This window comes from Syngnathoides biaculeatus, chromosome 3 (assembly GCF_019802595.1).
Source record: "Syngnathoides biaculeatus isolate LvHL_M chromosome 3, ASM1980259v1, whole genome shotgun sequence".
In the NCBI taxonomy this organism is placed as follows: domain Eukaryota; kingdom Metazoa; phylum Chordata; class Actinopteri; order Syngnathiformes; family Syngnathidae; genus Syngnathoides; species Syngnathoides biaculeatus.
Genome location: NC_084642.1, coordinates 35,088,696 through 35,116,299, shown reverse-complemented (window position 1 = coordinate 35,116,299; position 27,604 = coordinate 35,088,696). Strand labels below are relative to the sequence as shown.

At 41.6% G+C, this 27,604-nt stretch overlaps 2 protein-coding genes and 1 long non-coding RNA gene across 11 annotated transcripts in view; 2 read left to right on the top strand and 1 right to left on the bottom strand.

The window, feature by feature from the left end:
• The window catches only part of efl1 (elongation factor like GTPase 1), a 75,987-nt gene extending 67,008 nt beyond the window's left edge, over nt 1-8,979 (bottom strand). The window contains exons 1-5 of one of the 5 annotated variants that reach the window (XM_061815561.1): nt 8,897-8,979; nt 8,648-8,779; nt 7,690-7,788; nt 6,807-6,874; nt 1,146-1,230 (exon numbers count right to left, since the gene is read on the bottom strand). In XM_061815561.1, the coding sequence (XP_061671545.1) occupies nt 1,146-1,230; nt 6,807-6,874; nt 7,690-7,788; nt 8,648-8,687 (292 nt within the window). In that variant the 5' untranslated portion in view covers nt 8,688-8,779; nt 8,897-8,979. The other 4 variants (XM_061815563.1, XM_061815565.1, XM_061815560.1 and 1 more) reach the window with 4 other exon arrangements.
• The window catches only part of spg21 (SPG21 abhydrolase domain containing, maspardin), a 38,784-nt gene continuing 19,393 nt past the window's right edge, over nt 8,214-27,604 (top strand). The window contains exons 1-4 of one of the 5 annotated variants that reach the window (XM_061815569.1): nt 8,927-9,016; nt 9,862-10,003; nt 16,718-16,780; nt 26,450-26,611. In XM_061815569.1, coding sequence (XP_061671553.1) covers nt 16,718-16,780; nt 26,450-26,611 — 225 coding nt within the window. In that variant the 5' untranslated portion in view covers nt 8,927-9,016; nt 9,862-10,003. Of the gene's footprint in view, nt 8,400-8,885; nt 9,032-9,861; nt 10,004-16,717; nt 16,781-26,449; nt 26,612-27,604 lie in introns of those variants that run through there. The other 4 variants (XM_061815570.1, XM_061815568.1, XM_061815566.1 and 1 more) reach the window with 4 other exon arrangements.
• Nucleotides 26,634-27,604, top strand: part of LOC133498565 (uncharacterized) — a 5,706-nt gene continuing 4,735 nt past the window's right edge. Inside the window, exon 1 of the long non-coding RNA XR_009794345.1 lies at nt 26,634-27,604. This exon is cut by the window's right edge and continues 930 nt beyond it. This is a non-coding gene — a long non-coding RNA (uncharacterized LOC133498565).

Below are 27,604 nucleotides of genomic sequence, written 5' to 3'. Positions count from 1 at the left end.
TTACAGTCAAATCATGGAAGGCTGACTTCGATACTTTCTCCTTCCTCACTAGTCTCTCCGATACCATCGCACCCCCACCAAAAAGGTAAATAATACACATTTAAGTTGCGTTAAGTCTATGTATTTTTTTATTGTTAAATGCAGGGTGGACATGTTTTTACATAAATAGGAATTACAATGTGAATTTACAATTCGGAGGTTGGAAACGAATTAAACTAATTTATGGAGGTTGAACAAATTGGACATTGAACGCTTCACAAGAACCATTTATGTTGAAACTCTGCGGTTCCGCTGTACACTGTTCCCTCTCTACTTCACTGTTCACTTCTTGCAGTTTCAGTGCTTTGCGGCTTTTATTAATCAAAAAAGAAAATTACAGCCAGAATAGCAAATTGTGGATGGACATGTTGATACAAGGCAGGTGATTGACTCCCGGTGTAACATCGATCAATGAAAACAAGAGTGACTTTATCCCGTGAGCTGATTGGTTGCACATCATTGAAGCCTCACCCAGCAACTTCCCTTGTCCCACCCATTTCAATCTTTTGCACATTGTCTCATCCACACAGTTGACAATCTTTCATCAGTACATTAGTCCATCTCTAAATTGCGCTTCACCTATTGCGGCTTCAATGCATCGCTTTTTTTTTTTCCACACACCCCCTGCCGAAAAAAAAAAAAAAAAAAAAAAAAAAAAAGCCAGTTCAGCGCATTAATACAAGTCAACATCCCCAGCGTGTGTGGACTAATGAAGCAAAAAAACGTTTTGTTAACTTCCGTTGTATTATTAAGATACACATGGCGCATGTATGAAGCTAATGGAATAACCAACGGAATCATATGAAGACTAAACAGCTCTAGTCCGAGCTTGTGGCGCTTGTGGGAGATTTATGTTTTGGTTATCAATACCTCCAAAGTACTAGTGGTCAGTGACAAGAAGGAGGTGGTTAATAACGTTCACTCACGCTGTTTTAATAGTACAATGCAGGTCAACAAAACACTCAAACAGTGGGTTCTTAATATGTCAAAACTATTTGGCAACTGTTTTCTCAAGATTCCTGAACAGGATGACCCCTGACTATTATACTATGGAATCTTAATTTCAGAGTTTGAAAGTGGTGAGTGATGGTGAATCTCTACCTTACCCTCTTGGTAATGAAGAGAGATGGCACTGGACTTCATGGTAATTCCTCTGATCTGCTCATCCTCTCTGCTGTCCAGATATCTTAGCTGGAAGAATGACAGGACACCAGAGCATGATGCGGAATCAGAAAGCAGGTCATAGTGAAAACTAGGGCTGCATGATATTGGAAAATAAATGACATTGCGATCTTTTTTAAACCTTCAATATTTATTCTTATGTAAAATAATCCAGCATAAGTTTGGAGAAAGTTCATTTTCTATGCCAACTAGTTCAAGCATTGAAAAAAAAAAAAAAGTTCCAGTTCCTAATTCAAAATTTTCAACTAGGTACACTGTCAAATCTAACTTGGACTGTACATAGTTCTTTTTTCCCCCTCAATATGTTGTTGATAGGCTTATACACTCAAAGTACTGCCATTTCATTTTGCTTTCACCCAACAATCTTAAAAACAATGAAAAACTTCCTCCTTGATGGGTGTATCTCTGAAAATAAAAACTGGACTTTTATACTAAATGTACAAATACAAAACAGGCAACATAGTATGACAGGAACGATGGTAAAAGGACATTGATAACTTTGCATTCCTCACAACTCTGCCCCACACAGCACCTCTGGGTAGCCAGCTGCGCACATGTAAAAAAAATGTTGCTGCTTCTCATCCTGTACATTCTACTTTAGCTTCAGCCGAGACCTTTTTTACTCAAAAAAGAGAAACTCTCATCCAGTTTCGCCACTTTTTTTTCGATTATTCACATACCCCGACATTCATTAAAGCAACAGCACTTTGTATTTTTTGTTTAGTTTTACGATTATTATCGAGAGAGCAGCATGTCTCTGTTCTACATTATCCAGACCGTGTGGGTGGCCGGTGTTTGTAATTATGAGTGTACCCCTTTAAGAACCGAAGAGGCGCTGAGTCAGGTAAACTATCAGGAGACCATGTGCTTCTGTGTTGGAAAAAAAAAAAAAAAAAAAGTCGGGCTGTGGTTCACTGCGCTGGATTGCTTTTCATGTGCGCTGAGAATGTCTGTGCATTTCTACTCATAAATTCTACACGTGTGATTTTTCGTGCTCGACTGGACAGATTTGCGAGTGCGATGGCGCGTGGGCGCGATCGCGCCCATCAAATCACAGTAACTGGAACAATATACATTATTTTGTAGAACTCTATCACCCTAACAAAGCAGAATATTGCAGAGCACTGCAAAATTTCAATGACGTTGTTATGAACCACTTCAGGAAGGTGCTCAAAAGACGGCAGAAACAGTCTACATTAGATTCTTTCTTTGTTAAAAAGGGGCGAGTCACCCTCACCGAAGACATTTGAAGCAGTTGTTTTGCATTGTTTTTTTGTTTTGCTCCATTAACCCTACCTCTAGTTGCAAGTTCATGTTTGTGTACATGATACATACTTTCTGTGCAAATAAGAGACAATTTGTCTGTTTCTCCCCCCGCCTCATTATTGCTTGTTTAAAGTTATTCTGCATTGTTAATAAAAAATGGTTAACAAGGCTGGGGGCCGAGTCGCTACAGATACAGCAATGCACTCACAGCCAAGCATACTATACTGCTAAAGTATACATTTTAAGCAAAAAATAAATATATTTCTTAAATGATTTAGTTATATAAAGTATTTAAACTATATACTGTATGTATTTCTACCATGCAGTTTATTATCAGGAAAAGCTAAAAAAAAACAAACAAAAAAAAAAAGGTTTAAAATACAAATGAAATTTTTTAAGGTTTGGAAAGCATTATTTCATTTTCCATTCATTGTAATGGGAAAACGCACTTCAGTTTTTGAACGTTTCGGTTTTCAGACGGCCTTCTGGAATGGATTGTGTTCGAGAACCAAGGCACCACTTTACTACGGTAGTTGCCGTGTTCAATACTTTTCCTCTGTATCATTTCACATTATTACACAAAACTTATTTTCTGATCTTATTTGTTCCACTTTCTTTGTGTGTATGGATTACTTGGAATCTTTCCAAAATCAGGTGAAATTTTCATGTCAGCACCTTTGGAAATATATTTAATGAGAAAATTGTGATGTTAAAGGGTCAGTCATGAAATGCATGATTTTTAATATGTTATTAATGAAAAAACAGCAGCTGACATGGACCCATGAGTCTTGTCACCACAAAACATGATTTTAACGTATGTGGCCTTTTGTAACTCCAGCCATGAAAAGCCTCTCGATGGATTTGTTTTCAAGAAGGAGGAAGTGACATAAGTGGCAGGACTGGCCTCAAGTGGACTCGTTTGTTTCTATTAGTTTTACCTCCGGTAAGGTAGCTTGTTGTTCCTTCGCGTTAGCCAAAATGCCAGCTCATTCCATTGCTGGACATTGCTTGAACACTCGGGAGGATGGAGTTACATAAGTTTGCAAGAGACCCGGTTCGTCGGGAAAAATGGATTGCACGGGTGCAAAGGACGAGAGCTTCGTAGGTTGACAGGTAGGTGACAGGTAGGTGTGTATAGAGCTACTAAAAAAAATAATAGTTTGGGGCGGACCACGTAATCCGTCTTTCATAATGTAACAAAAGATCCGCGTACGTATGACAGGGGTGCTAAATGTGTCGATGTCCACGTCAGACGGCTTCAGCGTCGGGCTCACCCGTGGAGGATGCTGCATCGTGCCTCGTGGACGAGCACGGCTTCGGCCAAGCTAGTTCATACATACTCTCTGGGAGTCTGTTGCCGCCGCGTCAGTATGTATGAGCCAGCCTGGCCGAAGCCGTGCTCGTCCACGAGGCACGACACGGCAGCCTTCGCCGGCTTTGGTGCCACGTCCGCCGGTCACGGTTTTGGTTGGGGAGGCTCATCTTCGCTGCCGAGGTGGCTTATCACAGTGCCGAGCCGGGCCGCTTTACGGTGTTATCATCGCAAGCGGCTGAGTGCGCCATTGCCGACAGTGTTGGTCATCGTCCGTGATGAAAAACACCGCCGATGGTGGCAGCGATAATTGTTTATGGCGCCTTGTCGGCCGGGTTGCTTGTCGCGGCACTGGGCCGCGATGGCTCATCTCCGCCACGGAAGTGGATCAGACGGGGAGGCGGTTTGGCCGTGATCGCATATCATCTGAATATGGGTCGAAACAATAGGGTATGTGAAAGGAGTGTTAATTAGTGATGCTTCCCATAACCGTCGAATATCCAAATGTATTGTGCAACCATGGTTATATAAGTTGTTTTTCACTCACCTGTTTTTCACTCACTTGTTTTTCTGGTCAAGACGTCTTGACCGTTTCACTATAGTGTTTGCATGCATACACTCACTTGTTTTTCGCATATAAGTTGTTTTTCACTATCTTGTTCACATCCATACCAAAGACGAACATTGTTGTGGGATGTCTTGACAGTTACGGCTGCGTAAGATGTTTCTCAGAGCCTGAAGGACACACTTAGGTGTCAATAGTAAATTGGCTACAATTGTTGCGGCGCCAGGTGGGACGGGTAGGCCACCCGTCCTTTCTCTCGCACGCAACTGAAAAGTATAATAGAGAGATGCAGAGTACAAACAGGTAGAGTCTGCTGCGGGTTTCGTATGGATGCCCAGCTGGTTGATAAGGGGACCTCTACCGGGTGATTGGCTCTCCACCTTCTCGGCATAGGTAAGGGGCTCATATGATTGATTTCACGCAATGTCAACTGTGTTTTGAGAACTTGCATTTGGTCAAAATAAATATGCCAGTTATTGAGGCTAAATAGCATTTGGGAACGTTGGTCTTTTGTTGAGTGTCGTCTTTGTCTCCTGAGCGCCGACCAGCACCGATCCTTTCAATAAAACATTTTATATGTATCTTTGTTCATCTATTTATGCCAGTGAGGCACAATGACATATAGAAAAAAAATCCCCTTCTATTAGATGGCAAGAAGTACATAGAGTAATTATCCATTTTTGGTGACATTTACTTTTGTTGGTGTGCCGTGGGATTTTTCAATTGTAAAATATGTGCCTTGGCTCTATAAAGGTTGGAAATCACTTCAATAATGAATATGAAGTCAATTGGGCTTGTTCCACACATTGTGTTTTAGTTCATAGGCTTCATTTCATTTCTGTCTCATTGTCTGCCTGCATTCTCCCTTTTTAGCCAGTACACAGTACATGAGGGTCAGTTTTTTCGAGGTGACACAGTACTAACAATTTATCTATCCTCAACCTACAGAACTACAGAGAAGAAAATAAGTATTTGAACACCCTGCTATATTGCAAGTTCTCCCACTTAGAAATCATGGAGGAACTGAAATTTTCACCGTACAATCAGTAAGACTCAAACTTGTAACATGGCCAAGACCAAAGAGCTGTCCAAAGACACCAAAGACAAAATTGTACAACTCCACACGACTGGAAAGGACTACAGAGAAATTGCCAAACAGCTTGGTGAAAAAAAGGTCCACTGTTGGAGCAATCATTAGAAAATAGAAGAAGTTAAACATGACAGTCAATCTCAATCGGAGTGAAGCCCTATGCAAGATATCACCTCGTGGGGTTTCAATGATTCTTAGAAAGTTGAGGAATCAACCCAGGACTACATGACAGGACTTGGTTAATCACCTGAAAAGAGCTGGGACCACCGTTTCCAAGGTGAATGTTGGTAATACACTAAGACGTCATGGTTTGAAATCATGCATGGCATGGAAGGTTCCCCTGCTTAAACCAGCACGTCAAGGCCCGTCTTAAGTTTGCCAATCACCATTTGGATAATACAGAGGAATCATAATTCCACTAACTATCTTTGGAGGAAGACGAACGATGAGTTCCATCCCAAGAACCCCATCGCTACTGTGAAACATGGGGTTGGTAGCATCATGCTTTGGTGGTGTTTTTCTGCACATGGGACAGGACGACTGCACTGTATTAAGGAGAGGATGACCGCAGCCATGTATTCTGAGATTTTGGGGAATAATCTCTTTCCCTCAGTCAGAGCATTGAAGATGGATCGTGGCTGGGTCAATGAGCCGTGACAATGAGCCGAAGCACACAGTCAGGAAAACCAAGGAGTGGCTCCATAAGAAGCATATCAAGGTTCTGGCGTGGCTTAGCCAGTCTCCAGACCTAAACCCAATAGAAAAATCTTTGGAGAGAGATGAAACTCTGTGTTTCTCAGCGACAGCCTAGAACCCTGTCTGATCTAGAGAAGATGTGTGTGGAGGAGTGGGCCAAAATCCCTCCTGCAGTGTGTGCAAACCTGGTCAACAACGACAGGAAACGTCTGACCTCTGTAATTGCAAACAAAGGCTACTGTACCAAATTTTAACAATGGTTTTCTCAGGTGTTCATATACTTATTTGCAGCTGTATCACACAAATAAATCATAAAAACAAAAATAATAATTCATTGTGATTCCTGGATTTTTCTTTTTAGATTATCTCTCTCACAGTGGACATGCACATACGATGAAAATTTCCGACCCCTCCATGACTTGCAATACAGCAGGGTGTTCAAATACTTATTTTCGTCACTGTAGATTGAGACAGCCATTCAAACGCAAAATAAATCATAATGACTTTTTATATTGTTACAAAATGTAGTTATATACAGGATAAAAAAGGAAGGCACAAAACTATTTTTTTTAAAGCTGTCCTACAAATGGCAGGGTTCTGAATGACAAATTACCAGTAATCTTAAAAATACTGAATGTATGCAGAAAAAAACTTACCTTTCCCACCTGGCGACTTGATATGATACCGTTGCTTGCTACTAAGCAATCTGCAAGAGTAGTTTTGCCTGAATAAATGAAAACAGTATTTAAACCTTTTGATACAAATACAATATTATAACAAGCTCATCATGTAGTTATTTTTTTAATCAAAAAACTACAATTTCCAATTAGTTGTGGACTAAGTGGTGAGTTTGACATTCATTAATACAATTGGTAATCTTGTTTAAAACATGACAAAAAGGATAATCCATTTCTTGTATTACTTATCTTATTTTCAACGTGATAAAAAGAATAGTTTATTCACTTGTCTGTCTTCCATCCATCCATCCATCCATCCATTTTCTTCACCACTTATCCTCACAAAGGTCACAGGGAGTGCTGGAGCCTATCCCAGCTGTCAATGGGCAGGAGGCGGGCTACACCCTGAACTGGTTGCCAGCCAATAGCAGGGCACATTTAGACAAACAGCCACACTCACAATCACACCTCAGGGAAATTTAGAGCGTCCAATTAATGTTCCATGTTTTTGGGATGGGGGAAGAAACCAGAGTGCCCGGAGAAAAGCCATGCAGGCACGGGGAGTACATGCAAAACCCACAGAGGCAGAGCCAGAATTGAGCCCGGGACCTCAGAACTGTTAACTTTACCAGCTGACCCACCATGACCCCTTATGTCTTATTAACTGAAAATGTATTTTATTTTGAGAAGGAAACATACTAATGACCATGTATTATACACTGTATGTAGATGTATGCAAACAAGAGTGTGAATATTAGATAGAACTCTCTCTCCCACACATATTACATTCAGTTTTACCACCTGTATCGGTTCTACAGTCAAACAAATGAAAATACTTGGAAAAGCCAAGGACTAAACTTACCGTGGTCAACATGTGCCAAGATGCAAAGGTTTCTTATATTGGCCGGATTTTTCTGCAGTTCAATGAGCTTATCCAAACTGGTATGTCTCATGGCGAACCCTGAAATGCATGCATACATATATTACTCGCGATACGTTCGAGTATGATAGGTGGCAGAAAGACACTTTCTTCCACAGCGGTACAGTGTACTGTACTGTATAAAGAAAATCGGTGCTGTCGATTTAGCACAAAAAAGACAAACCTGATATTCTTTATTGAATCTGTGGACAGCAGGCGTTGTAAACTTGTTTTAAATCTGCCACGACTACTAAAGTATCCACACACACACATCAACAGCAGTCTGATTAATTTTATTAGTTGCAGAATTCGCTGAGTGTTTTTAATTCACGTGGTTAGCCATGATCACAAACAGCTCTTTCTGTTGTTCTGGGCGGAAGTAGTTCGCGGATACGTCTCCAAAGCCCATTTGATCAGGCATGTGTTGCGTTCAGTAACCTCGGAAAAAAAGAATTCCGCGTGGTGGAGTCGAAAAAGAAGACAAGAGTCAGAAAACCATGTCGACGCGAGTGTTGATAATCAGAAAATTATTGTCTTCCTCTCGAGTTACAATTTACTAAATGATTATCATACACGAATAAATAAAAGACACCATACGACTACCCAAACGGAGTGAGTTGGGTAATATCAACAAAGAAAGAGCTACTTCAAAAGTAAGTAGATTTTCTCTATGAAGTACTTTTCACACGAAATGACTAACCAAGTGCTTCATACACAAGACAGACGTACAGATATAAAATAGAATAAGAAACACAAAATGTTAATACTCCAAAAGTAAGTAGATTTTCTCTATGTAGTACTTTTCACACGAAATGACTAACCAAGTGCTTCATATACAAGACAGGTGTACAGATATAAAATACAATAAGAAACACAAAATGTTAATAGTTTCTTTGCTCACTTTCACTTTGGAAACCTGAGTGGGACACATTTATTGACATATTTTATTGACCCGCATCTGGCGTGTTGTAGTGGTGGTCAGTACGTCCGTCATATGGTATGCGGCATTTTGGCCGTTCGGCAACGCATCCCTCTTCAAAACACAAATTAGGTCACTTATAAAAGTGATGGGGTATTAGCGGCAAAATGTTGAACTCTCGTCGAAGAAGAGTACTCAAACCAACGACGTAGGACGCAAACGAAAACATACCGGATGTTGTTGTTGTTGCTTGCGGAAGGAATGGCGGAAGCTGGCAAGTTCAAGTCATGTGACGAATTAAGCGACGAAAGGACTGAAATGGACAAATTACCGAACACCCGCAACCAAACGGTAAAGAATAATAGGGTATGCTGTATACATTTTTTCGTGTGCCACATGTTACGTTTGGTCACACAAATGGCGACTGCCTCAAATAGTTTGATTTGAGATATTTCCAGTGTAGCGATACCTCACCTAATGTGACGTTTTTAACGCGACTTGTTTTTCGCACTGCTCGGCAACCGCGAGAAATAGACGTATACATGTACATACAGTACTTCGATAATAGAACCCCTTCGCCTTAAGTTTATCAGACACCACTGAAATCGAGGGAAAGATATGCTGGGAAGTCATATACAGTCCCATGAATATGCATTTGCCCGTTCTCAAATTTCATTACTTTTCTCGCTTTAATGTTTTAGAATGTCGGTAAACTTTTTCATTCACAAATTAAATTTGACAAAGGACCCGGGGCAGGACCTCATAGGGCAGTATGTAATCAATGGACAACCCGATTTTCTAACAGTGCGCACTGAGGAATATGTATTTCAAAATGTGCCACGCAGCCCTCGTCCAAGTAGTATGTTTGTCTTACTGAATATGCAAGATGTGGAGATGTGGTATTCACACATGGAAAGTCTAAATTACCCCTGAGGTGTGATTGTGAGTGCGACTGGCGTCTGTCTCCATGTGCCCTGCAATAGACCTTTTCGACCTGTCAATCACTCGTACAATAATAGCCTTATCGATAGCCGCATTGTAGTAACCCCTGCCTTGATTCCCCCCCCTCGCCACATTGTCCCACAAGCAATGCTGATTGTCAGTCGCCTGCGCTTGAAAAAGTTAATGTTACAAAGAAAATGGTCCTCAGATGCTCTCGGGGAAACGTGCAATTCTGATGAAAGATATCCTGCTAGGTTACAAGGGGCCCGGTTGATTCATTTTCCAAAGCCTAAAACACAGTTGACGAAGTGGCTACGATGTATTAAGGCTTGCAGAAGACCGCACGTACAACTAAATGTGAACAATATCAACAAACACAAGGCTGTATCTTCGAAGGTAAGTGAGGGAGAAGTATCTTCTCTGAGTTTCATTTAATTATTATCAGTGCTTTATACATTGCAGGAGAACAACTTTCAAGTTGTTAGTGTATCACTGACCTGAATGAAGTGTGTAATGTTTTATGGCAAAGATTTGGGTTAGTGATACGTAAATGCGCAATGTCATGCAAGAGAAATGTCTATTTGCCCATTTGTATCACATCAGACTTTTAAGACTGAGCACTGGGTTCGATTACGAGCAAAGTCAAACTTTTTCATCTGGTGACAACGGTACTGACTGAGTTAATCACAATTGTTTAAATGGACTTGTAGAAAATCGAACCTAACTCACTTATAAAGACTACAGTGATATTACTCATGATCTTTCCAAGTAAAAAGTACTTACCCTGCTTTAGATGTCCAGTACGATTCCACTGTTTTATCCTGTTGGATTTCAATATGAAGTTTGTGAGGCGTCAAACTTTTTTGCATCGATCGGCAACATTTCGCTGTAACTCTGACATTGCATCCTGCTCTGTCCAAAATCTTAATTCCGTGTACATATCCTTGCGGTAATTAGTTGAGACCTCTCTGTAGAACTCTCTTGGGTAAGTCTGACGCATTTGGCAAAAAACATACCGCAATATTATCTGGAATACGAAAAAGAGAATCCACTTCAGACCTGTTCTGTTCAGTCACCATTTTGGAAGCTTTTTTGGAAAATGTAGCTAAGGGGGGCAGAGCTCAAGATCGCCAGTTGGAAACGTTCATTGGCTTGGAACTTGTGCCCTTCCCACTGCCCGATGACAGCTGAACCCGGGAAGCGGGCAAATACTTTTTCACGGCAATGCATGGGCGCTGCGACTGTCTGACGACCAGTCCAGGGTATAGGCTGCCTTTTGTGCAAAGTTAGTGAGGATAAGCTCCAGCACTCCCATGACCCTTGTGAAGATGAGTGGCTTTGAAAATGGATGGATGGATGGTTAAAACCTTTTTTTATTAACAAGCAAACAGCAAATTGAAATAATGCTCGTAATCCTTATTGACCTAAAAAAAAATAAATGTTGAATCAGATTTTATATAAAATGGGGCAAAAATGTTTGTCCTTTTATACAAAACCAAGATTGTGGATTAGGAACAATATATATGCCCGTGAGTCTTGTTGTATTGTCTGTCTGAATATGTTACTCTCGAATATGTGTGTAAATATTCTTTATTTAAAGGTAAATCCCTCCTGTGATAGAATTCCATTAGATAATCTGTCATTGGGGTTTTCCATTGACTGATTGCTATAGAGGCCAATTTCTAAAATTATCTGCGCCTTGTATTGAATTATTCAACGTAATGTGGAAACAAAGGCGACAAAGGGGGAGGTTCGCTGGCATCCACGTGAAGCTCCATCAGAGATTTTGAATCCTGCTCCCATCGATCTTGGTCGAGTTTCAATTCCTGACAAAGAACAGTAAAGACTTTGGGCTTGTCTGATTAATGGTAAATTCACTTAATACAAACATCTAGGCAAAAACTTAAATGCACGAGGCCTACACTGAAGAAGTGCACCGATGAAGCAAAGATAGAAATTCAAAGCTGTTTGAACTGCACAGACTAGTTGATGACGAAGTAGTTTTGTCGAACACATGACCCCAAAAAAAAAAGACATCAGCATATCATCCATCCTGTTGCTTGATTCTTATGTGCCCAATACATCGATTGCGGTGTGTTTGACTGACATAAAGGCGCATTCGAGCAAGCTGGCAAGTTGGACTCCTATATATGTCTCTTGCTTTTTTCACGGCCGAAGTGGTGATGATACATTACCCCAAGCCAGCCAAAAGACATAGTCTCTCCAGCATGTCCTGGAGTGTCCCTGGGGTCTGTTTCTGGTAGAACATGCCGGGAACAGCCACCTCATCTGGCTCCTCTCAATGGGGAGGAGCGGCGGCTTGACTCTGAACCACTCCCAGATGACCGAGCTTCTCATCCTATCTCTAAGAGAGATCCCCGACACCCTTTGGAGGAAACTTATTTCAACCTCTTGTATCTGCAATCTTTTTCTTTCGGTCATGACCTACAGCTCATGACCATAGGTGAGGGTAGGTATGTAGATCGGCCGGTAAATTGAGAGCTTTGCCTTCCAAATTCACAACAGAGCGATACAAAGTCCCCATCACTGCTGATGCTGCACCAATCCGCCTGTCGATCTTTCACCCCTTTCTTCCCTCACTCCTGAACAAAACTCCATGATACTTGAACTCCTCCACTTGGGGCAGTATCTTATCCGAGACCTGGAGAGGGCACGCCACTCTTTTTCCAACTGAGGATGTTGGTTTCAGATTTGGAGGTGCTGATTCTCATCCCACCCACTTCACACGCTGCTGTGAACCACTCCAGTGAGAATTGGAGATCACGGCTTGATGACGGCAAGAGAACCACATCATCTGCAAAAAGCAAATATGTTATATTGAGGCTACCAAACCGGACCCTCTCTTCACCTCGGCTGCACCTAGAAATTCTGTCCATAAAAGTTCTGAACAGAATTGGTGACAAAGGGCAGGCTTGGCGGAGTTCAACTCTCACCAGAAACAAGTCTAACTTAGTGCTGTCGTACAAGGACCGAAAAGCCTGGATCAGGGAGTTCGGTATGCCATACTCCTGAAGGACCCCCACTCCCACAGGGGTATCAGAGGAAAACGGTCGAATTCCTGCTCCAAGTCCAAAAAACACGTAGACTGGTTGGGTGTACTAACGTGCACCATCGACGACTACATTGCTTCTCCTGAATGTGAGATTTGACTTCCTGATGGACCCTCAATTGAGTTGTAATTTTTTACACGTCTGAGCAAACCCACTAAGGCTATGAGCGCTCCTTTTTACCATTTGAGCAACATCAAACGTACGCACTGTAGTCAATCTGTGTCATCCACTGACGTTACATGGCTCATTAAAAGGTTCAGATTACATTCCCATCAGAACATTTTTAAGAACAATTTTGTGTTTTTGCAAATCTTTCACTGAAAATGTCAACAAACAAAAAATACATTGCTAACCAAACCAAGCCAACTATGAACTATAAATTTGAAATGTCACTTCCAACTTTGTTTCATTTCTTTTTTTTTTTAACCCACTATGATATCCACGTTTGTTTTACTTGGTGTAAAACTGAATTATTGCTTGCAGAATATCTTTAGCAATGGATGTTGAAAGCTGGATGATGCTCCCAAACAGTTTTAGGGTTAATGTTATATTGCCTCATATATGTAAGATACAGAATTAGCTTTTTGGGCACTGTACCGTCTGTGCTTTAATCCTCGATCAGGCTGTGCCAAGGTGGAATTTTAACATTACACACTAATTATAATTACCCCTTTAAGAGTGGACGGGGTGGAGTCTGGTAAACCAGAAAGTAGAGTGTGTGCCCCAGTGTGGCTGGGCAGCAGCTTCTTGTGAGAGGCAGTGGGCTGCCATGATTAAAAAAAATAACAAAAATACATCAGACTGTCGTTCATTACGCTGGATCTTTTAATCTGCGCTTGAGAATGTGCGCCTATGCGCAGTTGCGCAGTTTAGAGGGAACATTGACCACCACCCCAGTCTGCCAATCTCGAGGCACTGTCCCAATGTCTATGTCATGTTGCAGAGGCGCGTCAACCAGGACAGCCTAACAACATCCAGAGTCTTTAGGAAGTCTGGCCGAATCTTATCCACCCCCGGGGCCTTGCCACTGAAGAGCTTTTTAACCACCTTGGTGACCTCAACCCCAGAGATAGGAGAGCCTGCTTCAGAGAACCCAGATTCTGCTTACTCATGGGAAGGTGTGTCAGTGGAATTGAGGTGGTCTCCCCACCGACACATAATGTCCCGAGCTGAGGTCAGCAGCACCCCATCTTCGCTGTACACAGTGTTGATGGTGCACTATTTCCCCCATCCTGACATGCCGGATGATGGACCAGAATTTTCTTGAAGCTGTATGGAAATTTTTTTTCTCCATGGCTTCACTGAACTCCTCCCATATCTGACTTTTTGCTTCAGCGATCACCAAGCAGCATTCTGCTTATCCAGCCTGTACCCACCAGCTGCCTCAGGAGTCCAAAAAAGGCCAGAAATGCCTTCTAGGACTCATTCTTCATCTTGACAGCATCTCTCTCTGTTGGTGTCCACCAACAGGTTCGGGGATTGCCACTGCAAAAGACACCGACCACTTTACGGCCACAGCTCTGGCCTGCCGCCTAAGCAGTGGAGGCGTGGAACATGCTCTACTCGAATTCAATGCCCCCCGCATCTCCCAAAACATGAGCAAAGTTCTTTTGTAGGTGGGAGTTGAATGTCCTTCTGACAGGGGGTTCTGCCAGACTTTGTTTGATGCATAGGCACAAGCAACCGTCAGAACCGGTCCCCCCACTCAAATGCGGATGGAGGCAAGCCTCTTGTCAATCCGGGCAGAACCCCAGTCAACAGCCGCCGAGCCGGGGAGCAATAAGTATTCCCACACCTGTTCGCCGCATCTCACTGTGTGCAACTTCAGAGTGGAACAGAGTCCAACCCCTGTCAAGGCGACTGGTACCAGAGCCCAAACTGTGTGTGCGTGTCCACTATATATAGTCGGAACTTCTCGACCTCGCACACCAGCTCATGCTCCTTCCCCGAGGGAGAGGTAACATTCCACTTCCCGAGAAGTAGCTTCTATAGCTGGAGATTGAATCAGCAAGGTCTCTGCCTTGGCCACCACCCAGCTCACACTGCACCCAACTGGCCCCTCCCACAGTGGTAAGCCCATGGGAAGGGGGACCCACATTACCCTTTTGCCTGTTCCCGGCCAAGACCCATGGATGCAGCCCCGGCCACCGGGGACTCCCCTTTGAGCCCCATCTAGCTGCCCAGTGACACGCATCCAGCCAAGGGAAACCTAGATCCAATATTTGTATTCGTTTTAGGGGTTTATGAAGTCGTACTTTGTTCACTCACATATTTACATTTTTGCTATGCAGCAGCCCGACGCGCACATCGACATATTTCATGCGCGGCTCTTTTGTTACATTATGAGAGACCGATTACGTGGTCCGCCCCAAACTATTATTTTTTTTAGTAGCTGAATACACACCTACCTATGATTTGGAACCCACGAAGCTCTCGTCCTCTGCACCCATGCGATCAATTTTTCACAACGAACCGGGTCTCTTTCAAACTTATGAAGGGTAATTCCATTCTCCCGAGTGTTCAAGCAATGTCCAGCAATGCAGTGAGCCAGCATTTTGGCTAACATGAAGGAACAACGAGCTACCTTCCCGGAGGTAAAACAAATGGAATCAAACGACTCCATGAGGGGGCTGTCCTTCACGTCACTTCCTGCTTCTTCTCAAAATCAAATCCCTGAGACGATTTTCATGGCAGGAGTTACAAAAAGCTGTATACGTCAAAATCATGTTTTGTGGTGGAAAAAAATACATGGGCCCATATTGGCTGACGGTTTTTTCATTAATAACATACTAAAAATTATCCATTTCATGAGACTTGACCTTTAATCACCCCATATTATTGAATATACACAACACAACTGATGAATAATCAATTCTGAAATCAAAAGTCAAGGATTCAATTACTGTAAAAACAAAAAAAAAGGGTCATTTGTAACAACAACAATAAAATGGAGTAGTTTAACATTATTTATTACATATGACACTTTAAAATTTCTGTCCAGATTTTAGCATGGATCACATGAGTTGATGCACATGATTTGCTTCTGCAGGCCACATAAAATGATGTGGCTGGCCAGATCTGGCCCCTGGTCCTTGAGTTTGACACTTATGAACTGTCGTGTATCTAGAAACAATGCCCCTTTTTCAGGACATTTGGACTACTTTCACAACATGTAATGAGTCACAATGCAGGTCCTGTTGTCACCCAATACTGCTAGTGTGAAGGCGGAAGGAAATATAATCGACGCCTCCCAGAGGGGAAGATCCGCCCCTTGCTGAGTTTTTAGCACTGATCAAGCACGTGCACTTTCAATGTATCATGGGATCAAACTCAAGCGAGGGATGCAAGGCGAAGCAGTTTTTCGCATCCGACAGGAATGTGTTTTTTTTTTTTTTTTTTTTTTTTTTTTTTTTATGAGGAAGAGTCGTGCAAATTTTACCGGCTCTCAGTAGTTTAGAATCATGTACTCCTCCTGGGACACACACACACACACACACACACAGGTCTCCAGAATTTTAACCTGTCGACAGACTAGCACTTATTGGTCGACTTTTTGTCTACTGTTTTGAGACTCAGAAGTGCCGTTGTCGTCTTTTTTTTTTTTTTTTTTATACTGTTATTTTAAAAAAAATAGTACTGTGCTATCTTTTTATCACCTTATAGTGGTGGAGGGGTTTGTGTGTCCCAATGATTCTAGGAATAGTACCGTGCTATTTTTTTTATGTCAAAATAACTGTCTTGTACTGATATCGGTTCTTGGTCCAACACTATATGAACCACATCTAAGGAACAAAACATACCTTCTGGTGTCATCTCTGGTACTTCTCAGTACTCACTGACTGACCTAGCATTTTTAACCCCATTTGATAATCGCAATGAAGTTTTGACCATAACCAGTGGTAAAATCACAAACTTCTTAGTAGAGTATTCACTCTCACTTCTGATAGCGATTACAATTCATAATATTGTTTTCATTTTTTTTCTTCAGAATCTCATAATGTTCAATCCAAATCTTAAAACGTATGAATTTGTTCAACAGATGGAGGAAATCAAAGATTCCCCAGACTATAACTGGTTCAGAAGCGCAGTTCCCCTGAAAAGAGTAAGTACCCAAATTCTTATGCACATATGATTTAAAGACCCTTCTGAAGTGAATTTAGTAATTTGTTTCTACATAAATGGAAAAATAGAACAATTTAGTCCTGATATGTTGAGCTGTAGCGTGAAACTCTTTGTGACCATTTCAGTTGTCCATGTTCTCTTGGCTTGGCTAGTAACTGAGTCAGGCCTCCCCCACTATGTAAGTACTGAGGCCCATCATTTCAGATGACTCGGCTACCAGTCCACTTGCTAACTAACCCACTACACCCAGGAAAGTTAATTTTTATGAAAGATAGCGGCTCATGTTATTCAGCATTTCTTTCACATTTCAGACATTTAAGTACATACTGGAAGAAAGTTTTTGAGTGCCAGGTGATGGGAGATCAGGGCTTCTTTTCAGCTAACACAGCGTCCAACAGCTTAGAGGAACTCTTTATTTTTCATTGTTTTGGAGCCTTGTTTTATATAATTTGTAATTTTTAAAAAATTATGACTCATGAAATTTTGACTTTCAAACAAAAATCTTCTCTATGGTTTTTCAAATTTATGAAATTTCATTTCCACAAAGTAAATAAACATGAATTTAATTTTTTTGAGAATTTTTTTCATTCATTCATCTTCCATTCTGCTTATCCTCACAAGGGTCATGGGCTTGCATGAAGCTATCCCAGCTAAACTGGTCTCCAGTTAATCGCAGGCCACATAAAAACAAACAAGCCATTCACCCACACATACACACCCGCAAGAAATTTAGAGTAGGTTTTTCCAATTTCTTTTTCCGTTTTACTGAGGTCAATATCATATTTCCCTGCTGTCCCAAATTAAAGGGTGGCTTTTCATCAGTATTGTATTTTTTTTCTGCACTTTTGGTCATTGGTCAAAATAAGTTCATCATTTGAAACGGATTTGAACACCAAAAAGAAAAAGAAGAAGACATTCGTTGGACAGTGTGCCCTTTTTGTGCGACTTCTATTCATATATTCAAACTATACCTGACCTCTTTGTGGCGGTTATTCACCCACTCAACTCAGGTGAAAAGCAGCATGGCATTTCCAAGTTTAAGCGACCGTGTCTCATCCACTGTAGAGCTATAAAAATACACTCACTCCATAAAGTACACGTACACTATATTGCCCAAAATATTTGCTCAGCTGACTTGACACGTGTTTTCAAATGATATCCCATTCTAAATCCAAATAGTTTAATATGATGTCCGTCTTCCTTTTCCAGCTGAAACAGCTTCAACTCTTGTGGGAAGGTGTTTAACAAGGTTTAGTTCTGAGTTTATGGGAATTTGTGTTCTTTCTTCCAGCATTATATTTGTTGAAGTTACGCAGTAGTGATTGACGAAAAGGACTGGCTCATTATGCACTCGAATCAACCCAAATGTGTTCTGTCAGGTTGAGGGCATGACTCAGTGCAGGTCAATTAAATTCATCCATACCAAATTCTCTCATCCATATCTTAATGGGCTTTGCCTTGTGCAATGGTGCATAGACATGTTGGAAAAGGAAGAGGTAATCATCAAACTGCTTGACTCTCCAAAAGTTCTTTGTGTGCTCGGGACTTGAAGTTTACAGTCTGATTGCCCACAGTACGTCAAAAATAATTATGGGCAAAGCATAACATTCCGGATCGGCTAATTATGAGAGATTTTTTTTGTTGTATGTTGGGATGTCACAAAATTTTCACATTTTTATGAAATTAAGAGTGCTTTGATATCATCGTGGCCTTGTCTTGGCATAAAATAATGAGCCCTTGTGCTTAAAATGTACTTTTGTGCCATCTATTTGGAGCCAAGGTGTTTAGCCAGGATATTACAGTGGTTCATTTCCTCATTTGAGTGTAACTGCACCAGACTGGACACGTAATCCATTTGACCATGTGTATAGGTCTAAAGCAGGGGTGTCCAGACTTTTTTACCCCAAGATCTACTTCTCAAGCATCCAGCCTCTCGCGATCGACGGGGGTTGACTTTTTTCTTTTTTTTGTTTAGAATGGCCAATGATGAAATAGAATGACCAAATCACAAAGATCTACCCACTACAATAATGCAAAAAGCATTTAATTTTAAAGTATATTGAGGATTCTTTATGTGTAAATGTATGTTTGTGTATGTTTGCCTTGCTTATCCGCATGAGCCAATATTACACAGCATAATTAACTTTAAACATTTTTTTGTAACTATTTGAGTTCACGATGACAGTCACTAAACACCATACGAATGAAAATACACACCTGGGCTTTGGCACTCACATCAGTGGATTCATCCAACTGCAGTGAGAAACACAATCTGAGGTGTGTGTGTGTGTGTGTGTGTGTGTGTGTGTGTGTGTGTGTGTGTGTGTGTGTGTGTGTGTGTGTGCGGCCATTTGGGATTTTAGTTCGCTCACTTTTCTCATTCTCAGGTTGCTTTTCGACAGAATGTTGGTGTCGTCTTTTCCATAAACAGATCGAAAATGCCGCAACACATTTCACTACACTGGTAGATGAGGAAAACACACTTCGAAAATGATATCATTAAAAATTTGTCCGCCTCCCAATCTGTATGAAAGTGATGTGTTTTTGTCTTCTTGACTGCAGCATCCATATTCAGGTTTGTTAAGATTTCTTGAACAAGAGCTTAAAGGAGAATTGTGGTGGTTTGCATTAACAATGTATCCAATAGGTCATGTAATATGTACTCTATCTTAACAATGTGATGTTAAAGTGGGACTGTCATCTCTATAAACATTTTAAAATAGATATTGTAATGAAAAATACATATAAACAGTATTCACTTCAATGTCTATACGAAAAAATAAATGTGAGCGGATCGTGCGTCATCCATGTGCAAAGTTGCACAATTGAGTGTCCCTCGACATCCAAGTGGTCGCCATATTGGTCGCGTCCTCTGTCCTTTACGTCATCGTCACTTCCCCCGTTGAAAACGCGCAGTGCACTACTATGGAAGCCGAACAACAGAGATATTCTGATTTTTCCGACGCCCCTTCTGACACCGAAGCTCTTTTCGAAAAGGACAACCCCACACAACTATGTGAAGTTACTGGGGCAATATTATTCGAGCCGTCAGGGCAATATTGCACTATTGTTCCGAACCATATTCAGATGTTATGCGATCACGGCCAAACCGCATCCCCGTCCGATCCACTTCCGCGGCGGAGATGAGACATTGCGGCTCATCAGAGCCGGCCGGTGTGGCTTATGACAGAGCCAAGCGGTGCTGCTTTAGGGGGGTGTTCACAGACACCGCAATACTGAGCAACACAGTCAAGCCGGGGCGCTTTATACGCGCACGCGACTGAGTAACTCATTCTCGGCTGGGTTCTTCAAAGCCGCCCCCGTCGCAAAGCCCGATGCGCAGCCTTCGCAGAAGCTGTGACCGCCGAACGCGGCGCCTCACCCGGTGTGGCTGATTTTCGGCACCGTGGTGGCATATAATGGAGCCGAGGTGTGCTGCTTTTAGAGGGTTGTTCACAGCCACCACATTACGCGATGAAAACTATCAGTACGCGATGAACACTATCGAGACCAGGCTGAGTGAGACATTGTTGGCTGGGCGACGGACACATCGACACATTTCATACGCGGATCTTTTGTTACGTTTTGAGAGAGACCGATTACGTGGTCCGTCCCAAACTATTATTTTTTTTGTAGTATATCTATACACACCTACCTGTTATTTGGAACTCACAAAGCTCTCGTCGTCTGCACCACAACAAACAGTGTCTCTTTCAAACTTATGAAGGGTAATTCCATTCTCCCGAGTGTTCAAGCAATGTCCAACAATGCAAAAAGCCGGCATTTTGGCTAACACGAAGGAACAACGAGCTACCTTCCCGGAGGTAAAACTAATGGAAACAAACGAGTCCACTAGGGGCGCCACTGTTCTTTACGCCACTTCCTGCTTCTTCTCGAAAACAAATCCCTTGAGAGGATTTTCATGGCGGGAGTCACAAAAGCTGTATACATCAAAATCATGTTTTGTGGTGAAAAAACACATGGGGCCATATTGGCTGTGGGTTTTTCATTAATAATATACCAAAAACAATCCATTTCATGACAGTCTCACTTTAAATCCCCTCTCATTTAATATTGTTTTCCGAATTTTCAGGGGCGCTGCCATTTTCGCGAGTCATGACCTATGTGGGCTGATGTGACGTGTTATGTGCGGTTCCAAACGCTCGATTACATAGGACACCATTATGCTCAGCGCTGATTTCTTGGATTTATCCTCATCTGATGAAGAGATAGCAGTATCAATTGATCAGGAAGACTGAGGAATACTTCCATACAGATTTGAACCTGTGGCTGTAAATAATGTTACCTCGGCCGGAGAGCGAGCTCCCAGCTCTGCCGCCCGGCGGCGCGAGCTCGTCAGACTCCGCGTCATTCCGCCCGAAGAACCATCCGAATATTCTCTTGTATTTACAGCCGAGCGGCGGAGCTTGCTCGGAGCGAGCTCATGGCTTCGCTGCTCGGCGGAGCTCAGCTCATGGCGCCGCCGCTCGGCGGCATTATTTACAGCCTCAGGTTTAAATCTGTATGCAAGTATTCCTCCGTCAGATCAGAATGTTTTCTGCATGTCCAAAGAAGACTCTATCCCTCTAAATACATTACTATGACTACTGTATATCTGAGAGAGAGAGAGAGAGAGAGAGAAAGAGACTCGGTGGCCCAGTTAGAGTAAAAAATAATTGATAAATAGCGACAACCTAAACCCTAGCGACAAATTTACTCCAGAACACAGGTTTGCTAACGTAAAAAAGGATTATGCACCATCATCATTCTTTTGCCAAAAAGGAAAGCATTCCAGCGATGATTGTGAGGATAAGCAGCTTGGAAAACGGATAGATGGATGGAAAGAGATGACGCCATGACAGTGAACGCCGCATAACGCTGGTCGCATCAAGCATTCAAAGGCCCGCAACGAGATATCGACCATATCACGAGCCACTTCCCCTGGGAACGTGGACTGCCATTGGAGATCTGGACTGGGATTACAATGAAGCTGATCTGGGTTATCATCTGGGAGTATCACACAGTCCTCTTTAAACCTGCAGAAAGTCACCGACAAGGTAAGAACCTGCTAACTTCAAAGCTAGCCTTCATAGACCGAGCAACTACTCCTTTTTACCATTTTTAATCATGCAACGTGCACTAAAAAGCACAACGACTTGTCCTACGATAGTACACGTTAACTAGTCAAGCATCCTGTGGACAAAAATGTGGCACATCGATAGCTAGATGAGTCTGATATGTATTTTTAATTGACGTCCTTCTATTTATAGACAGTATTGTCTGACAATGTGATGTCTGTCATTGAGAAATTACAGTAATCCCTCTCTACTTCGCGGATCACCTATCGCGGATTCAGTCATTGCGGATTTCTGACCCCTTTCCCGCACCCAAAAAAAATAAAGAGCCAGATCGCTACGTACTAATCTGCCATCCCCGGTGCGACGACATGGAACAATTAAACAATATAAATAAATATTTTTTACAAATAAAAATACGCCAGCATACATTAGTACAGTGCTGTAGCAAGAAGCCGTATTGATAGGGTATAATGCGGCATCCACAGCAAGACAACAAGGAGCTATGAAGAAAAAAAAAAAAAAAAAAAACGAAAAAACAAAAAAGCCGTTTACCCCTACTTTGCGATTTTTCGCTTTTCACGGGTGGGTCTGGTACCAATTAACAACAAAAAATGAGGGATTACTGTTTTTTTCCTTTCCTCATCACACTAGAGTAATCAAATATTTTGTGGTAAATGTAAAGATTTCTATACATTGCAGTTGGTGCAACTGGCTACAGATACTGTATCCAACACAACATCTGAGCAAGTATGGTGGAAAAAATATTTTTCTTCACTTCACACTGTAACAATAATATGTTTCATTTTTATGCTGTTTATTTTTAATTTTTTTTTACAGAAAGTGCATCGAGCTGTGGCAGAGCTGTTCATAGCTGGTCGTCTGCTGACTGCGAACCCCCAAAAGTCTCAAATGCATACGTTCCAAACACGTACACAGCTGTGTATTCGTGAAAGTTCGTATATCATTGATTTGAAAATGCACGTTAGACTTGTAAATAAAATGCCCTTTTTTGGTGTTTTATGTTGCTATATTGGAGAAAAACATTTAGATTTTTGAGCTTTCATAAAATGGAAAAAAATGTATCAAAGTAAAAGTTTTCCTTGAAATGTATAATTTTACAAAAAGTTCTCTTTTTTTGTTGGAAACAAGTATTTTCAAGAAACATACCTATGTTCAATTGCTGCTTATAAAAGAATGTTACAAGGGAGAAATGTTTGCTTTTTTTATTGATGGTTAAATGTTTCTGTTGGTGGGCTCTGTTTTTATAGCTATAGAAAATAATTTTCTCTAGCCTTCAAAGTTAGTCAAAATTGTCAAAAATGCATCACGCCAGGCGCTCACAATTCCTGAAAAATGGCTGGCGTTAAATGAGTATAGTATATTGTAACAGTATCACTCTAGTGTTTTCCTAGTCAGTCGAAAGTCATGGGTGAATGAACATCACACTGAGTGGGCATACCGTTTCTGAATCCCATCAAAAATATATATCTGTACAATTACATGCTGTTAGTCCCAAAAATTAAACTGAGGATAAAAAATGGAAAAGTAGTTTTTCCTGATGGCACACCTGTGAATGTTTGGAAGCATCTAGGACAGGTGGCTTTTGAGTTTTTGACCAGGTCATTCAACACCATTCTAGCAGGTGAGAAGATGCCTAAGGAATGGAGGACAAGTGTGCTCTTCTCCATTTTTAAAAAGAAGGTTGATGTACCGAGCTGTGGGAACTACAGAGGAATAAATGTAATGGGCCACGTAATGAAGTTTTGGGAAAGAGTAGTGGAAAATAGACTCAAGACAGGAGTGAGTATGTGGGAGCTGCAGTATGGTTTAATTCCTAGAAATAGTACCACAGATGCATTATTTGCTTTGGGGGTATTAATGGAAAAGTACAAAGAACATAGGAAGACGCTACATTTTGTGTCTTTGTGGACCTAGACTAGAGAAAGGCGATGACCGAGTACCTAAAGATGAACTGTGGTACTTCGTGTAGAAGTCTGGAGTCGTGGATAAATATTCGATAATACAGGACATGTATGAGAGCACGAGAACAATGGTGAGGTGTGCTCTTGGTTTGACACAAAAATTTAAGGTGGAGATGAGACTGCATAAGAGATCCATCATGAACCCCTTACTGTTTGAAGATGAGGTTAGACTGGAATCCCTGTGGACCATGAGGTTTGCAAATGACATTTTGATCTCCAGTAAAAGTAGAACGCAAGTGGAGGAACAGTTAGAACAGGGGTAGGCAACCCACGGCTCTCGAGCCACATGCGACTCTTTAGCAGTGTCGTACTGGCTCCCTGGAGCTTTTTTAAAAAAATGAATGAAGATGGAAAAAGCTGGAGGATAAAAATAAATTGTGGGTTTTAATATTGTCTCTGGAGGAGGAGAAAACATGACACAAACGCCTATGTTGTAAAAAAAAATAAAATTGTGGACGAAATATTAAATTTCAACATTTCTGTCAGTGAAGATTTGTGTCATAGTCTGCGACATGTGCTTCTTTGAGCTTGCTGTGGCAGATGGCTTTCACAAACAAACGGGTGGGTGTGTGTGTGATGGGCCATGGATCGCAAAGGGAAAAAGAGAGACAGCCGAGGAAAACAAAGGATTCATCAGTTCTTGGACCGGAATCATTTGTTTTCATTACCAACACGAAAGGTTTGCCTACATGTCTGCTTTGTAATAAGTTGTCCAATAACATAAAGAGTAAGGTGGACATTTCCAGGGTAGGCATGCTTCATTTGCAGCTGAATACCTAGTTGTGGCTCCAGAAAGATTTGTTTTTTAGTGGATTATGCTTCTCTCAACATTTTGGGTTGCCCACCCCCGAGTTGGAAAGATGGTAGCATGCATTGTACTGGAGAGGAATTAAGATTAGCCGAAGTAAAACGGAATATAGAGTGAAGCTACATAGAGAAGAGGTAATGTGGCTGGAGGACATTAAATACTGGGAATCAACCGTCTGTTCCAATGGTGAGTGTAATAGTATAGTAGTAGTATTCACCTGACAATTCTATCAGAATAAAGAAGTAATCAGATAAAATATATTTGAATACAGTAGTAAGAAATGTGAAGGTATCCACTGGAAAGGAGAGAAATGAAAACTATTGGAAGTAAAACATAATATATGTGCCTGGATGAGAGTAGTGTAGGGGGAAGAGTAAAGGTCCAGGAAGGAAGAGATTGCAAGGGTGGAGGACTTCAAATACTTGGGGTCAACCGTCCAGACCAATGGTGAGTGTGGTAAGGAAATGAAGAAACTTGTCCAAACAAGTTGGAATAGGTGGAGGAATGTGTCAGGTCCGTTATGTGACAGTTATGTGTATACCAAGATGGCACCTACCCTTTTAAAGCCGCTCATCCTCACAATGAGTGCTGGAGCTTATCCCAGCTAACATCGGGTGAAAGGTGGACTACTACCTGGATTGGTCGTATTGTTGTGTGTCTGATTAAATTGTCTTAAACTCAATATAACTGCTTTGTCACATTATGCTGGTTTGAGCAAAGGGGATTTCAGTTTAAATTCACACGGAACACTACATACAGGCAAGAACTTAAGTGTGCGAAGCCTTCGGGTAAAATCAGTAAAAGAGTGGACCCACGAGGCAAAATTAGAACTTGAATGTTGTTTCAACTGCACAGACTTGAGTGTCTTTAAAAATTTAGATAGCAGCATGGATGAATATATGGATGTAAATGACCAATGAGCACCCAGAATGTAGGCGAGGGAGGAACGTCTTTAATCGTACTGCCACGTGTTTGCGATTCACTTCAGCGAATGACCAATGTGTAGTCACTGTCAGGCAGCACCGTGGAACCGGAGGAGGGACTTAATTAAACTGAGTGTACTGGTGTACTGAAGAGTGATTGGTTCATTGAATCAGAATCAGCTTTATTTGCCAAGTATGTAAATAACACACAAATTTATCTCGGGTTGTTGGAGCTACCCTACATGTTGAGTATGACGTGAACTCACAGTTGTTCAAAGGACATGGAGTCTTATAGTATTTAGTGCGGTTAGTATGCCCATTACACCGATAGTCCAGTGCAATGACCATAGTGCAAAGGATGTCAAAACTTTAAGGTGTTATACAGTTTAGTGTGATGAGTCGTGCTTTTGGTGTCCAACGTACACCTGCGGTGGTGTCGCCTCCATGCTACATGGACCACAGTCGCTGCTCCAGTCAGTAACTTGGGAAAAAAAACTCAGCAAATTTACAACAGTTGTTGAAAAAAAGTCCGGAGAACACTCTTTGATAATTATCAAGTCTTGACTTGTGTACTTGAGTCCAGAGACGACCGAAAAACACAAAGATAGACAATACTTGGGAGGACCATACTGTGGAGTCCACACAGGTAGGCGCCATCTCGGTTAATGAGAAACTATTAATTTCCCGTGTTAACACAATTTCATTGGTGGGGTGGAGGGGCAGGATTCCAGCCCAGTAACTAAGGGCGGTTGGGGACTGTTGTTTTAATAAGTAATTCAAGGATAAAGTATCGGGAGGTTGTTTTTTCCCACCCCGCCCATTCATTCATGTTAAAATGTTCCTATTTTTCTTTTCTAGATAATTGTTGATGATGATGACAGCAAAGTGTGGTCCTTGTATGATGCTGGCCCAAAGAGCATCAGGTGCCCCATCATCTTCCTTCCTCCTGTCAGTGGAACTGCAGACGTTTTCTTTCAACAGATGTTGGCTTTGACAGGCTGGGGCTACAGAGTAATATCTGTGAGTTCAACAAAAATTGGTGCAGAACAGACTTGTAAAAGCACAGGAGTGTCACTCAGACTGTAGGGACATGTTGGGAGTACAGTTTCTCTCTTTCACTCATCACTGAGCACACATCAGTACTCGATTTTAACTAGAATGAGTCATGCAATGGTGGATGGTTGCTTCTATCTCACACACTGTTGAAACTAGATATGCTGTATGAGAAGATACTTTTTTCCTTCAGCCTATCAAAAAAATCGGACTAATTTTCAAGTCATACAGTAGGTACATCTTCAACTGGCATCACCAAGCAGCCAACCAGTTTTTTTTTTTTTTTGTCCAGATTGCAGTCATTATTCTAGGATTATCAAAATTATTTCTATTTGCTAAATGTCAAAATAATGAGTGAAGGCAATTTTTCATTAATTTCTTCAAAGTCAGAGTTTTCTGTACATTAAGATTACTGTACAATTTGGGGAAACCCCATCCATCCATTTTCTGAGCCACTTAACCTCACAAGGGTTGCGGAAGTGCTGTAGCCAATCCCAGCTATCTTTGAGCAGGAGGGCTGGGTATACCCTAAATTTGTTGCCAGCCAATCGCGGTGAACATATAAACAACCAATCCTTTGCACTCACATTTATACAAATTTGGGGAAAAGAAACAGGTGTCATTTTCTTGACTCCTTCTGATTAGTAAAAATATTTGCGTTAGAGACAAACCTTTGGATGTATTTGAACAAACAACCACACACGCGAGGCACACTGCTTCTTTGGGTAACATGGAAAAATAAACAAAATAAAAAAATCTGCCAAGCTATCAGGAAGAGAGTTTTGGACTTAAGAAGTCTGGTTTATCCCTGTATGCAATTGACCCCTCTGTGGAAATTGCGTCATCCGTGTCGCTGACTAATCAGAGGTCAGAGATCTGCATAAACCATGACCCTTGTTGTCGTCTGCTATTACCTCAGACAACGTTGCATGGTCCAGTATAGCTTTTGTTAGTGTTTTA